At 37.7% G+C, this 16625-nt stretch overlaps 1 protein-coding gene across 1 annotated transcript; it reads left to right on the top strand.

Moving 5' to 3' along the window:
* The first annotated feature begins 10342 nt into the window (after positions 1–10342).
* On the top strand, positions 10343–11733 carry LOC108203228 (uncharacterized). Its single transcript, XM_064086584.1, has 5 exons — positions 10343–10549; positions 10669–10821; positions 10904–10996; positions 11182–11295; positions 11419–11733. The coding sequence occupies exons 1-5, from the start codon at positions 10343–10345 to the stop codon at positions 11731–11733; spliced, it is 882 nt and encodes a 293-aa protein (XP_063942654.1).
* Positions 11734–16625: the final 4892 nt, after the last annotated feature.

Here is a 16625-nt window from a genome sequence, read left to right as displayed (position 1 = left end):
AGATCAGAAGAAAAGGAGTCTCTATGGAAGCCTTGGTACAAGTCTGTACAAGGAAAGCTCAATGCTAACCAGAGTAAGAACTCATGGAACCAGAGGAAAGGAAGCCTATGATACAACTGGTCTAGGTCACAGGAAAGAGAAAATCCAAACAGGCTCAGCAACTACTTTCAGAGATCCTTATCCTCTGACTGAAAAGTTGGGAGATGCTGTCACACAGAAGGATCTAGACAAGGTTGAGTCAGTGCAGATTCTTATGGATACTCATAATGGCACAGGAGACAAGGAGAAAATTGCTATATTTCTGGAGTCTGGCAGAGTTTACAGAATCTCAGAAGCTGATCTTTTGCTGAAATCTCTGAGAGAGCTGGAACATTTTCACTACATGTTGGAGATCAAGAATGAAGCTACTCAGAGATGGTCTGATCTGATGAAGAGGACTATCAGTGAAAAGAGAAGATTTTATGGAGTAAAGTCTGATGAGGAATACATTCCACAAATATCTCAAGATGATGGTACTGAAATTAGCATGGAAAAGAATAGCTCTGTAATGGAGACTATTGCAAACACCAGAATCTTGGGTTATAACAATGAAGCAGACAGGCCTAGAGTCATTCAGCTTGGAGAAGCAATGAAGAGAAGCAAAGCTAATGCTTTGAGATCAGCCATATACCAGACAGGAGATGAAGATGAAGAGTTGAAGACTGTCAAAGCTCAAATGATACAAACTCTGAAACAAATTGAAGAAGATCTGATTACCAAGTTTGTTAAGGAGAGCTATGGGTATAGACTGATTGGATAATTAGTTCTGCTATGATCTGTAAGTTGTAATTAGTTCTGCCTATTCTGTAAGTATTAACTTATTTATGCAGATCAGTTACTTCATGCATTTGTTCTTGATTGTTTTTGACATCATCAGTAAATATATAGAACTTGTTCATTCTGTCTAATGTACAAGTTGGGGGAGATTGTTACATATTTGATGATGTCACAGGTATCTAACTTGTTTAGTGTGCAGAAGCAAATATCAGAGTTTAGCTGGAAATCAGAGTTTAACGACTGACAGCTGGATCAGAGTTTAAGCGATGATCAGAGTTTGCAGGCGGCTGATTTTCAGGAGCATATCTGACTAAGTAAGGAAGATAAAGATCAAGAGAGATTGTGCAGATCAGGACAGCAGAAGGATAGCTACTGATTAGATTATTTTAGGAAGCAGATAATTATAAATCAATCAGTAGATATCATGTAACTGTGTATATAAACACAGCTTAGGGTTTACTCTAGAGGAGTTATCAATTGAATATCATTCGTGTAACCTAGCAGCTCTTAGTGATAAGATATAAATCACTAAGAGATTATTTGTAAGCTACTGTGATTTGTGAATAAGAGTTTAGTTGAATTATTATCTTATTCTGGTGTTTTGTTTTTGATTGTGTTCACTATATTATCTTATATAGTGAGTTTATTCGGCCTAACAGTTTGGTTATATGGTTTGTAATGGTTAAATTCATGAGTATCACTTGAACTGATTAAATTCATTGGTTATATGTTTCCAGTTTTTCAATGAATTTCTTAAACAAGCTTTACACAATTACCACCAACACAAATTTCACACATATTTCTTAAAAAACAACAGAACATAAATTAGCTTTACACACAAGCTTTTCAACACAAGCTTTACACAAATTACAGCACTACTCATTTTATGTGAATTCGAAGCAACATAAATTACAACACCTTCTCGACTTAACTCAATCAATTTATGCCAATTCGAATTCAAATTAGCACAAAAATTAAAATCGAATTCGAACGAAAAATTAGCACAAAAATCAATCAATCACAACTCAGTCGACTCAAATTAGCACAAAAATTGAAATCGAATTCGAATGAATAATTAGCACCTAAACTGAAATCGAATTCGAAAAATTGAAATCGAATTCAATTAGCACATAAATTGAAACTCACCTGGGCTCATGGTTTGGACCTCATGAGACTCACCTGGTCAACTCTGAGTTTTGAGCTTCGAGCCGCTCCATTCCAATCTAAGTTTTGAGCTTCGCTTAAACATCTGAGTTCCCCTGCAATAAATCTCAAACGAAGCAGTTATAATCAAATTCAAACATGAGAAAAAGAAATTCAAACATGAGAAAATGAATAAATTGGGAGAAGAAGCTCGGAAGTTCGGAAGAGTTGAAGGTCGGAAGCTCGGAAGCGAAGAGGGGAAAGAGAGGGGAAATGAATAAATGAGAAAAGGAAATGATAAAAGAAGATGTGGCTCGGGGTGTGTGTTTTAACAGATGAGCAACGAAGATATTTATAGCGGAAGTGGGGCCCACATGTGCTGATGTGGCAGGTGGTCCCCACATGTGGGTCCCACTTCTGCTGATGTGGCACTTGTGTCGGGGAAAAATAATCAAAAAAATAATGCCCGGATCGTAGTCAGATTGTAACATAAAATGTCGAATTATTTTCAAGTTAACGGGACGACTCACATATTTGTTGTTCGATTTTTTTAATCGATTTTCTTGACGATCCAACCGTACGGATGTTAATAAACGACCTTTTTAATGTTGGGAAAAAATAATCAAAAAATATAATGCCCGGATCGTAGTCGCATCGTAACTGTTTTCGTGTGACAGGATATGATTCTGTTAACGGGTCAACTCACATATTCACTGTTCGATTTTTTTAATCGATTTTTTGGACGATCCAACCATACAAATGTTAATAAACGACCTTTTTAATGTTGGAAAAAAATAATCAAAAAATATAATGCCCAGATCGTAGTCGGATCGTAACTGTTTTCGTATGACAGGATATGATTCTGTTAACGGGTCAACTCACAAATTCACTGTTCGGTTTTTTTAATCGATTTTTTGGATGATCCAACCGTACGGATGTTAATAAACGACCTTTTTAATTATGGAAAACAATAATCAAAAAATATAATGCCCGGATCGTAGTCGGATCGTAACTGTTTTCGTGTGACAGGATAGGGTTCAGTTAACGGGTCAACTCACATATTCACTGTTCGATTTTTTTAATCGATTTTCTTGACGATCCAACCGTACGGATGTTAATAAACGACCTTTTTAATATTGGGAAAAAATAATCAAAAAATATAACGCCCGGATCGTAGTCGCATCGTAACTGTTTTCGTGTGACAGGATAGGGTTCAGTTAATGGGTCAACTCACATATTCACTGTTCGATTTTTTTAATCGATTTTTTGGACGATCCAACTGTACGGATGTTAAGAAACGACCTTTTTAATGTTGGGAAAAAATAATCAAAAAATATAATGCCCGGATCGTAGTCAGATCGTAACATAAAATGTTGATTTATTTTTAAATTTATTGAAAAATGTAAAAAATTGACACATTGTGTGTGAAAATATGGGCGGCATATTTTCCCCCCAAAATTGCTAAGTCTTATCTCAAAATGACAAGTCTTGTCTCTCTCTCCCCGACACACCCTCTCCTCACCGCACCCCACTCTCACCTCACCCCACTCTCACCTCTCACCGCACCCCACTCTCACCTCACCCTCACCGTCACCTCACCAAGTTCGGAATTAGGGTTAGAAATTAGGGTTTCAGAATTAGGGTTTCGGAATTAGGGTTTCAGAATTTGGGGGTTGGAGTTCAGAGCTTCAATTGGAGTTTAGGGTTCGATTGCGCACAATTAGGGTATCCTCTCTCTCCTTCTGTCTCTCTCTCTCTCTCTCTCTCTTTCTGTCTCTCCCTCCCTCCCTCCCTCTCTCTCTCTCTCCCCTTCTGTCTCTCCCTCCCTCTCTCTCTCCCCCTCTCTCTCCCCTTCTGTCTCTCTCTCCTTCTGTCTCTCTCCCTCTCTCGTATTTATCTGTATGTATGTATTGGATGATATGCTCTGTTTATAGTTATAGATTTACATGTAATTATTAATTATTAACTGGTCACTATGTGTCTGTTTATAGTGCATTGGTCACTATGTGTATTATGTATTTTATCTGCAATTTGTCTACAATTTGAATGTTTAAATATATAGGGTTATGTTAGAAATTTCTTATACTCTGAGTATGCCTTTGAGTTTATACTGTGCGCATGCCTTTGGTTTAAGTTTTTTCATCTTATCAGGCATATAAACTAGCTGCCCTATTAGTGTTTTCATCGCATTAGGGCAATCTAAGTATGCCTAGACTTATAATCTTTTAACTTGGCAGGCTATATCATTGAGTGTTATAATGGACGATGATTATTGTTGTTGGATAGAATTTCTGAAATCTAGTAAAGAGTATGTAGCAGGAATAAAGGCATTTTGGAAAATGCATTTCCAATTTATGCTAAAGGACAAGAAATGAAGTGTCCCTGCAAAGTATGTGTGAACCGTTACTGGCACCTTCAAACTGTTATCTATGATCATCTCATATGTAGTGGCCCATCTCCATTACATATGAAATGGATCTGTGAGGTTTCACATACCAAAGTAGACGGTAGTAATGACGTCATGGAGGGTTTTGAAGATAATTTAGGGGAAATGTTCAAGTGTACGGGTAAAAAGTTCCGAGATTTAGAAAATGACTATGAAAGTCTAACAAATGCAGAGGCTAGAAAGTTTTATCGCCGTGTTAGGGAGGGTAAACAACCATTATATCCCGGTTGCACTAAATTCTCTCGGTTAAGTTTCCTTATTAAACTTTATCATTTAAAATGTGCTCACGGAATTTCCGAGTCTGCCTTTGGGGAACTACTAGAGTTAATAAAAGATGCCTTTCCTGACGCACACCTACCTTTGTCTCTGAATGCCGCGAAAAACATGATCAAGGATTTAGGTCTACATTATGAAAAAATACATGCCTGCCGAAACAGTTGCATGTTGTATTGGGGAGACAATAAAGACAAAGAAGAATGTGATAATTGCGGTGTTTCTAGGTGGGTGTTACCAGAAAAGAAAGGCAGTGATGCTAGTCATGCGGGGCAAGAATGTGATGAGGTACTTCCCTCTGAAACCTAGATTGCAGAGGTTTTTCATGTGCAAGGACTATTCAAAACTAATGACATGGCATGCCGTGGGACGACAAAAGGATGGGAAGCTAAGACATCCGGCTGATGCTCAGTCTTAGAAGACGATGGATGCCATCTATCCTGATTTTTTATCAGAAAATCGGAACATTAGTTTAGGGGTAGCCGCAGATGGATTCAACCCTTATCGTTCAATGAATCTAAGTCACAGTACTTGGCCAATTATATTGGTTAATTACAACCTCCCGCCTTGGTTATGCATGAAACCAGAAAACCTAATTCTCTCAACACTAATATCTGGTCCAGAATCACCACGTAATAGTATTGACGTGTATATGCAACCTTTAATTGCGGAGTTGAAAGAAATGTGGGAGGTCGGCGTCCCAAAGTATGATGCCTTGGCTGATGAAGATTTTAATTTGCGTGCTAGAGTGCTATGGACTATTAGCGATTTTCCGGGATATGCTATGTTGTCCGGCTGGAGCACAAAAGGCAAACAAGCGTGTCCTGTCTGCCATTATGAAACTTCATCACATTATTTAAAACATAGCAAGAAGATGTGGTATGTGAACCATAGGAAGTTTCTCGATCCTGCACACAAGTGGAGAATGGATACTAAAAGATTTGATGGCACAATTGAAAAGGGGCATACTCCTCCAATTTTAACTGGAACAGACATCGAAGAGTTGTTGTCTGGGTATGTAAACCAGTTTGGGCTGAAGAAGAAAAAGGTTAACAGTCAAAAAGGTTGCCCTTTCAAAAAAAAGTCAATCTTCTTCGATTTGGCCTATTGGAAGCGTAATCCACTTCGACATAACCTTGATGCCATGCACATAGAGAAGAATGTGTGTGATAACATATTGGGTACTTTACTCAATATGAGTGGCAAGACAAAAGATCATGTTGCTGCTCGTAAAGACTTACAAGAAATGGGAATAAGAAAAACCCTTCATCCTGTTCTATCAGAAGACGGAACACACCATGAAATCAAAGCAGCAATTTTTGACTTGTCGAATAAAGAGAAGGATGTGTTCTGCTCAGTTCTGAAAAATACTAAACTGCCATACGGCTGTGCTTCTAACATTAGTCGATATGTGCACACAAAGGAGAGGAAAGTAGCGGGGTATAAGAGCCATGATGCTCATTTTATACTCCACTACATGTTGCAGTTTGCTGTCAAGAAAACCTTAAAGGCTGAGGTTGCAGTACCGTTGATGAGATTGAGTGCGTTCCTTAGAGCTCTATGGAGCAAGGTGATCGATTTGGAGGAGTTTAAAAAGTTGCAAACAGAAATCGTCGAGGTACTTTGTCAATTTGAGATTATTTTTCCATCTGCCTTCTTCGACATAATGGTGCACTTGCTTATTCATCTAACCAGCGAAGCTGAAGTTGGGGGACCTGAGCACGTTCGAAACATGTTCGGTTTAGAGCGATATTTTGCGAAGTTAAAATCATACGTTCGTAACAGAAGTAAACCAGAAGGTTCTATTGCAGAGGGTTACATAGCCGAAGAATGTGTGACTTTTTGTTCGAGATTTTTGGGTGGTGATGAAACAACAAAAAACACCATGTGCTCGACAGTTTTCGAAAGAGGGCCAACACAAGCGGAATATCACATCGGAACAAGAAGGAATAAAGATGGAATTATGATTCATTTGGAAGATGTTGATTGGAAGGCAGGTCATCGCTATGTTTTGTTCAATAGTGGTAATAAAGAAGTGGAGAGGTTGCTCAAGTAAGTTCAGTAAGCTCTTTAAACAATTTAATTTTAGAATTTATAACCTTTAAGTGTCCTGGACTGTGTTAACTTGGTATTATTTTAGGGAACATCAAGCCTTAGTGCACAGTCACGCAAATACGAAAAGATACAAGAGGGCACGAATGCACACACAAGATTTTGGGGACTGGTTAAAAGAAGAGGTTCGAAAAATGGTGAAGACTTCAAGTGAATTGGAGGTGCTTGCATTGGGGCCTAATCGAACAGCTAGAAGGTTTACAGGCTATGTTGTTAATGGTTATCGATTCCACACAAGTGATAGAGATTCTCGATGTACAACACAAAATAGTGGCGTATATTTGACTGCACAAACAAGTTTTGCTAATTCAAGAGATGAGAACCCGATAGTTGGAGATGTCAGCTACTACGGATCGATAGAAGAAATCATAGAACTTGATTACTGGGGAGAATTTACTGTCGTCCTGTTTAAGTGTCGCTGGTACCAACAAGAGAAAGATCCGCACGGTTTCAATCGAGTAAATTTCAATAGGATATGCCACAAATCTGATCCTCATGTCCTGGCTAAACAAGTGCAACAAGTGTTTTATGTGGAAGATCCAACTGAAAAGAATATACATTACGCAATTAACAAACTGCCGAGGGAGTGGTGTGATACCGGAAACGTGGATTCACATGATGAAGATGTGAACGAGGTTGATTTACGTGACACAGAATTTGTTCATGGACTGCAAACTCATGTTGATGAATTGAGTTGGTGTAGAGATGATATCCCCACAACAAGAGTTCTCATTCCCGATAAATGAAGCAATCAAACTGCTTAAGTTTAATATTATTAAGTTTAATATTTGTTTACACTAGTAAAGTTATATTATGGATGTGTATATGTAAACCTGATTCTTGCCTTCTATGCCTTCTATACAATGATTTCTGATTTAAAATTGATTTTTGCCTTTTATGTCTTCTATTTGAATTGATAAATGCATATCTAGTATGTTGATAAACTTGTTTATTTATAATGACTTGCCACTGATATGTTTATTAAATTTGTGCAGGATGGGAGAAAAACGTGTGAATATTGGATTGTACTACGGTGGGGAGTTTCGGAGGACAAATTACTGTGGCGGAGATCGTATACTTGTTTGCAATGAAGATGCTGATACATTTGCTTACAATGATCTGATGCAGGAGATTAAAGATCTCCTCAAACTAACCGAAATCGGAGGAGTTTATGCAAAAGAAGGAAAGCATGGTGGTTGGAAGCTAATGACGAATGACCTGGACATCATTGAAGAGATAGAAAAATGCAATAATGGAGAAGAGGTAAAATTTTATGTGGACACGATTGTTGACCCTTCAAATGAGCCGTTGTATCAAATGCAGCCACACGTGATTGTAAAGCCAAGGAAAAGCCTGTTTCAAGGTATACACTCTGTTAGCTAGAAAAATATTTTTTTCTGCTTTCTCCATACTTCTTAAATCTGATTTCTATATTTTTAAGCAAAATATATTTTCAGAAATGCTCCATCTGATCCACATTACTTATGTTATATTTCTGAATAAAATACATCAAATTATTGTCACCCAAAATTGGTTGCATATTAGCAGACTTGATAATTGTTTGCCTTTGGATTATTTCGTGCATAAATACAGTTTCACCAAAGAAAATACAAAAGCGGAAATATATTACCACACGTGAACTCCAGCAGCAGCAGCTTCAAGGAAGACTGTGAAGAAGACACCTGAGGCCGGACAGAGGTATGCATTAAGATCATCGCCAACTCTGTTTCCTAGTCAACAAGATGCATCTCCTACGCAAGTGAAGGATAAAGGCTCTGCATGAAGGAAACTGCAGTTACAAGAATCAATTATACCAGAGAAAGAGGTATTTTTTTCAATTTTCTCAAAAACATAAGTTATAATAGTTATTTTTGTGGTGTGCCAATTGAATCACTGACATTGTCCTCATCAATTGTTGTAGTTGCTCCCACCACCACAGCCAACTGAAACCAAAGGGAACAAACCCCGCAAAATTCAAAAAATTGACAAAACGAAAGATCAGCCAGTTGGTGACGCTTATCAAGTAAGATGTTCCCTTGTACTTGCTATACTTAAGACGGAGGTAGTTAATTAATTTTCTCAATTTTCATCATTTTTTCAAAAACAAGAGATTCATACGTAAAAATCACAAACACTCCTTTCAAATATTTAAGTACACTCCTTGTACTTGCTATACCTGAATTCTATCTTGATTTGTTGCAGGTGCCCCCACCACCACCGCTGTCAGAATATGAACAAGAAAGAATCGCTCAAATGATGGAAAATGAAAGAAGGTTGGAAGAACTTGGGATCAAAAACTTAGTTGTTAAGTTGAAAGGACAAACGGCCATTATACAGCAATCCAATGACAAAGACAAAGTTTCTCCGGATGGCGATGATGAATATATTCCGGAAAATGAGGACGAAGATGGTAGTGATGATACATCTGAGGTATAGATGAATTTAAAAATCTCTCTATTTTTTTTATTTATTGGTTTAATTAAATTAATATAGTAGTGATGTGGTATTTAATTTGATGATAGTAGTGATGATAAGTATTTAATCTGAAGATAGTAGTGATGATAGCTGTTAAGTTTGATTGCTTCATTTAGCGGGAAGGAGTGTTTGTGATGTAGTTTTTATTTATTGGTTTAATTAAATTAAGATATAATGATATATTAATAAAATATAAATGGTTGATGATATATTAATCTGAACTGGTGTTAGTTATGTATATGTTACTCTCTATTTTATCCTTACTGCTTTGGCATCACATTAAATTTGTCAACCTAATAATGAACCCCTAATAATTATAGAAAATGACTGTTGTGAAGAAAAAGAAGCTAATTCATGGCCCCCTTGGACCAAGAACTCGTTCGAGAGCTAATGTCACGGCTGAAACAGCTGCAACAGATAATGAACAACCGCAAGCTGGTAAAATATCTGGGAAGAAAATGACTAGTTCATTTAAGCCCCTGAAACCAACTTGCAGCAAAATTTTAAAATCAGCAAGCAATTCAGAACCATGTGGCACTGTAGCTTCTTATTTGGCACTACGGGAACGTCAGAAGCAGGGTATCCCTCCTCCAACACCCGAGAATGCCGACACTTCTAATTTGAAAAATGTTGTTGAGGAATAAACTGAATCAGGTAAAATAACGGGTAATTTAATATTTTCATGTCTAATTTGATGAAATTAATCATGTTTGTTTTCTGTTTGAGTTTTGAGATTTGTTGTGATGTGATTAGATTGAATTAGTTTTTGTCTTATTGGCCATCTGTTAATATCATGCATCGAATGTTAAATTACGTTGGGTTTAATTTAGATTATGGAGCTTAGTGTGAAATTGTTGTTCAGTTGTTAACATCTGTAGGATCGGTGTGTTAGATATAATTAGATTATATGAAATTGTTGTTAAGTTGTTAAAATCTGTAGGCACATATATATTATGTTTCATCATGTACTTTATTGATTAATTTCAAGATTAAAAAAATTAGTAATTTAATTTTGTTTTTACTGTGTGCATGTAATATGAAGTACCAAAGCCCAGAAAATGGAGAGGAAGGACAAAAATGGTTTCTGTTCACGCAAGGACACGTGATGAAAGACCTGTTATTTTTTTGAACAAAAAAAATGTACCTGTTGCGAGTAACCCAAAACTAACTAGAGAGTTGAGTAATTTTCTCGGGACACTTGCAAAGGAGAATGTCTCGCTGACTTATGTCAACTGGAAAGTGGTTCCTGAACAACTGAAGAAGAAAATGTGGGACTATACTCGGGTAAATTCTATTGCCTAAAATCCTAACAAAAAAAAATAATTCTATTGCCTAAACCTCATTTTCAATTATCTTTATGTTTACTCACTGAAATTATTGATTTTGAGTTAATTATATATTAGGACCATTACATTATTCCGAACGAAGCTGAGCATTGGGTTTACGAGACCACGCAGCATGCCACTGATAAGGAAAGGATGGAAAATAGGCCCAAGGATATTCCGCTCGAGGATTTTGAAATGTTGGTGAAGTACTGGGGAGACGAGTCAGTTAAGGTACATTACATACATTTTTTCAACATGGTTTTTGTGATTTGAAAGATCACCAGAACTGGACTGTGCAATCTTTTTTTTACAGGTACTAGCGGATGATAACAAAGATCACCGCTCTTCATTAACTGACCCACACACTCTAGGTGCCAACAGTAGTGCAGAAGTTGGAGAGAAGTTGGTATGTGTCTCTCCTTCTTTTCATTTATGGATTTCATCTGAGATGTTTTTTGCCTTAGTGATCTTGATTATTTAATTGTGTAGTTAAAATGCCCTCAAAATAATAGCTACTAACCTTTGTTATTGGATTTTGTGCATAACTATGAGCAAGGATAACCTTATCCTTTTTTTTTTGCTTTATAATAGAAAAAAGGTGATCCTAATCTTGCCTCGCCATCAAAAGCTGATATATATCTGGAATCTCGTGAGCGAGAAGATGGCCGAAAATACAAGACTACAGCTGCATCGAAAAAAAGATGCGTAAGTACTTTATTTTTTTGTGGACAGTACAATAAATGCAAACCCAAATGCAAACCTGTAGACAGTTCTGTTGTATAATTCTATGGTAAACTTGATTAATATTTTACAAACTTTTTCTTGTAGAGAAAGAACAAGAAAGTGATGGAATCAGATTCGGCTCCTGCAGACACTTATTTGGATGATTTGACTACAAAGATCAGGGGAGAACTTGAGGCTGAATTGGAAGAAAAGGTTTCCAAGAAAGTCCAGGATAACTTGTCCATGATCCTCAAAAAGATAGCAGAGGCTAATCCCGGTCTGAATATGGACATTGGAGGAGTTGGTGCTACTATTGCAAGCCAGGATGATGTAAATGGTACACCATTCAGTGCCAGGACTGCCGACACTGTCTGGAATTCCGGGACTGCCGGGACTTCCGGGACTTCCGGGACTTCTTAGCTTTTTATGTAATTAGTATGGACGAATATTTAATCTTGCCTTTAAATTGTGGGTTTACAACTTTTGGTACTTAGTTAAAATGGGGTTGCGGTTGATGTTTTGGTTGGGATTGTGTGGATTTTGGATTTGTTTGGTTATTGGTACTGTTTTGGGCGAAGTGAATGGTAGCATTATCCTGGTGAAATGGTGTATAAAGATTTGTATTTTGGTTGGTGGTACTGTTTTGGGCGAAGTGAATAATGTTTTGGTTGGGGAAATTGTATTTTCGTTGGTGGATTTGTTGGGTTGTTGATGGAATTATGGAATTTATTGTATTATGAAAAGTGTATTTCAGAATTTTTTCTATTTACTGTTACATTAGCTAGTGTAATTACTGTTGCAGAAAACTAAATTGTGTCGCTGTTGCAAATTATAAGTGTTACATTAGACTAATAAAGTGTTACATTACCAACAAAAAAAATGGGAGTGGGTCCCGTTTGCTGATGTGGCATGTGGGACCCACAAATTCTATGACGTGGCTGGACCCACGTGCTGACGTGGCCGAGCCCCACATGCTGACGTGGCCGGGCCCCACATGCTGACGTGGCTGGGCCCCACATGCTGACGTGGCTGGCCCCACATGATGACGTGGCTGCCTGTGTGTCTGGGACCCACATCTGTGGGCCCCACTTCTGTGGGCCCACTTTGTGGGTCCCACATGCTGACGTGGCTGACACGTGGCGCGGACGTCACCTGGTGACGTGGCTTCCACTGTGGGTCCCACATTATGACGTGGTTGTCTACGTGGCAGTCTATTCATGTGGGCCCCACCTGAGGATCTCACAAGCTGATGTAACACTGAATAACTGTTACGTTTGGTTAAATAACTGTTACTCTATATCTCTAACATATTGCTTTTGGGTGTGTTACACTTGATATAACAAGTATTACATTAGATAGCAATGGTAGCACTAGCAGATGAAATGGTAAATTTGCGTTACATTAGCCCTATTGTAACATAAAACGTGTCTAAGGTAACAGATTTTGAGTGTCTTATTTGCCCATCTATGGCGTAGTGACTCCTCTTGTTCTTTTTCTTTGAACCTCGAGATCTTGGTTCTCTGTAATCTATAAACTTCAACTAATGACACAATATCAAGATCATTAGATTTAGGCCAACATACACGATTTTGTATCGCCTTCCTTAGCTCTCAAAAAATTGGGATTCGAATCTTCACAATCACACTACTAGAAATATTGGAATAGACATCGCACTTTTAACATCGCTTACTGGTGAGACCGATGTTAAAAAGTTTTATTACATCGCCTATTATATTTACGATGTCTTTGTGCTGTTTAGACATCATTTCCCAAAACTAAGCAATGTCTTAACCACCTTTTTAAAAATAAAATGCGCGCCTCTCACTTTTTTTCCAGGTACTTCACCAAATATGTTTCCCCCCACTTAATCAATTCCCCCGCGCCCCCAATACTTTTCAGCTAAATAAAAACAAAAACTAACCTAAAACTAAACTCTTAACTCTCAACTCTCTCTCACCTCGACTCTCTCCACCTCGACTCTCTTCAGCTCGACCTAGCTAGCTCGAATCTCTCCGGCCGCAGCAGGGATTCTCTCCGCAACGCTCTCATCTCCACGGCTCTCAATCTCTCCGCAGCTCTCAATCTCTGAAGCTCCGTCTCTCTACAGAAGCTCGAGCTCAAGCTTCTCTCTCAGTGCACAAATTTAGGGTTAAAGCTCCGTCTATCTTCTCTCTCTAAGCTCGAAAGCTCAGTGAGGTATGATGCTCAGTCTCTCTCCATGAATTTCATCCGCATTAGCTTTTCATAGATTTTAATTTAGGGTTCTTATTTGGGGGTTTTAATTAGGAGTTTTAATCTACATTTGGTAAGTTTGAAACTGAAACCCTAATTTTTACCTTGAAAATTATTTGTTTCATATAATTAATCTGATTTTAATTAGGGGGTTTCAATTTGGGGGTTTAGATTTCGAGTTTTCATTTGCATTTGATTAGTTTGAAAATGGTAGGTTTGAAATTGGGGGACTGAAACCCTAATTTTTAGTATTAATTTTGAATCTGAACAGTACAGGGTCTATGTTGTATATGTTGTTTGTTCTTTAATTAGGTGGTACATTGACTTGAATTCCATGTTAATTGGCAGTAAAATTCATTTGTTCTATATATATATATGCATGTGTGTTTGTTAGTACACCTCTGCCTTATGTTATTGCTTTTATTTGTGAGTAAAATTAATTTGTTGTACTATAACACATTATACTGTGATAATATTATATGGGAGTTTAATTCACTGTAGTATATGATGATATATGTATGTAATACATTATACTATAATAATATAGGTATAATTATTTATATAACTGAAAATATTGATAATTGTAATGATATATCAGCAGGTAGGTTGAAAATGGATAAGTCATGGATTAAAGTGTCGAAAATTTCCTTATTTTTGCTGAAAGAAATGCTAAGAACCCTAAGAAAATACCATGCCCTTGTGGACGCTGTGTCAATTTCAAAAAATTACCTGTCAAAACAATTAGAAGTCACTTGTATGAACATGGATTTAGCTTAGGGTATGTTGAGTGGATTTGGCATGGGGGAGAATCTTCTAAGGGTAGCAAGTCATCCGTTGGCACGAGTCCTCCTTTGAAGCAGACTCATACATCGAAAACAAATGAAATATATGAAACAGCCTACAATGATGGGGATTATGATAATGAGTCATTCGAGTTCAAGAGGTTTGTTGTAGATGCTGAACAACCTCTGTTTGAGGGAAGTGATTTTACTAAGTTAGAGTCGATGTTAAAGTTGCATAACTGGAAAGCAAGATATGGTATCAGCGATAGCGCCTTCACTGACTTGTTTGGTTCTGTTGGTTCTATCCTACCTAAAGACCATGTGTTGCCTAGTAATTCCAATGAAGCCAAAAAAACCTTGTCAAATTTAGGACTTGAGTACAAAAAATTTCACGCTTGTCCGAATGATTGTGTGTTGTACAGGGGTTCATATAGTGAGGCAAATGAGTGTCCCAATTGCAATACAAAAGATGGTAGAGTCAGGGTCAATATACCATACCAGCGAAGGTTATGTGGTATTTTCCTATAATTCCTAGGTTTAAACGCTTGTTTAAGTCAGAGTCAACTGCCAAAATAATGACTTGGCATGAGAGCAATCGAATCGAAGATGGCCTCATGCGCCATCCAGCAGATTCTCCATCTTGGAGAAATATAGATTTTAGGTGGCCTGAGTGTGGTGCAGAGGCCAGAAATTTACGTCTCGAACTTGCACCAGATGGTATAAACCCATTTAACAATGGTCTGATTAATAGGTACACGTGTTGGCCTGTGGTCTTAGTCACATATAATATGCCTCCATGGTTATGCATGGGAAAAAAATTTATGATGCTCACTGTATTAGTTCCCGGGCCCCATGAACTCGGTAACAATATTGATGTATACCTCCAACCAATGATTGAGGATCTAAAGAAGTTATGGGAGGAGGGTGAACCAAAGGTCTATGATGCTTTTACTAAATCCTATTTCACCCTAAAAGCTGTACTGTTGTGGACAGTTAATGACTTCCCTGCATACGGGAATCTGTCTCGGTCTATGAATAAGGGTTATAAATGCTGTCCAATATGCGATGATGATACTAGAGCCTAATATTTGAGTCACAGTAGGAAAATGAGCTACCAAGGTCATCGTCGTTATTTAGGTAGACACCATCCCTATAGAAGGCAAAAGGCCGCATCTGATGGTGAACAAGAATTTGGACATGCACCTATACCCCTGTCTGGAGAAGAAGTGCTAAAGCAGCAAGAAAAACTGAATTTTAGGTTTGGGAAGGAGAAAAAGTCAAATAAGGTTGAATCTGTGTGGAAGAAAAATCAATTTTTTTTGAATTAGAATATTGGAAATTCCACCATGTTCGTCATTGTCTCGATGTTATGCACATCGAGAAAAATGTGTCTGATAGTTTGATAGGGACACTGTTGAATTTGAAATTTAAGAGTAAAGATAGTACCAAATCTCGTCTTGACATGGTCCACATGGGAATTAGAGCTGATTTAGCTCCTGAAATAGGAGAAAAAAAAGACGTACCTCCCCCGGCCTCTTATACTTTGTCCAAGGCAGAAAAAAAGATAATGTTATCTTCATTGTCCAACATGAAACTGCCCTACGGACATGCATCAAATATAAAAAATTGTGTGTCCTTACCTGAACTGAAGGTGTATGGGATGAAGTCCCATGACTGCCATACACTACTCCAACAATTACTACCAGTTGCAATACGTTCGGTACTCCCGAAGAACGTGAGGGTTAGTATTATCCGATTGTGTTTCTTTTTTATTTCCCTGTGCAACAAAGTTGTAGACGTGTCAAAATTAAACAAGCTGCAATCTGATGTGATTTTGACCTTATGCGAGTTGGAGAAAATATTTCCTCCCTCATTTTTTGATATAATGATACATTTGGTTGTCCATTTGGTAAGAGAATTGCGGTTATGTGGACCTGTTTTCTACAGATGGATATATCCATTTGAGCGGTTTAATAAAGTTCTAAAAAGTTATGTGCGAAACCGGTTTCATCCCGAAGGTTGTATAGCAGAAAGCTATCTTGGCGAAGAATCAGTTGAATTTTGCTTCGAGTTTGTTAAACATAGTTGCACAAGTACTGCGCGCCTTCCAAAAGACGAGGACAAACTTTCTGGTCCATTGTCTACTGCAATAATGAAGTCAGTGGAAGAAACAGAGAGGGATGAGGCGCATCTTCATGTCCTTCTTAACAACACAGAAGTGGAGCCATATATTTTGTAAGTAATTTATGCATTTCATTATTCTGCACACACTAACACACACATATGTACAATATATTG

Source organism: Daucus carota, chromosome 2 (assembly GCF_001625215.2).
Source record: "Daucus carota subsp. sativus chromosome 2, DH1 v3.0, whole genome shotgun sequence".
Taxonomy (NCBI): Eukaryota; Viridiplantae; Streptophyta; class Magnoliopsida; order Apiales; family Apiaceae; genus Daucus; species Daucus carota.
Note: the sequence above shows the minus strand (reverse complement) of the source record. Positions and strands in the feature narration are given on the sequence as shown.

Bases quoted from the DNA above. Each gene is read 5' to 3' on its own strand.
- LOC108203228 (XM_064086584.1), top strand. From the start codon at position 10,343: ATGGTTTCTGTTCACGCAAGGACACGTGATGAAAGACCTGTTATTTTT. The intron at 10,550-10,668 runs GTAAATTCTATT...ATTATATATTAG, and splicing joins AAATGTGGGACTATACTCGG to GACCATTACATTATTCCGAA. The intron at 11,296-11,418 runs GTAAGTACTTTA...TTTTTCTTGTAG, and splicing joins CTGCATCGAAAAAAAGATGC to AGAAAGAACAAGAAAGTGAT.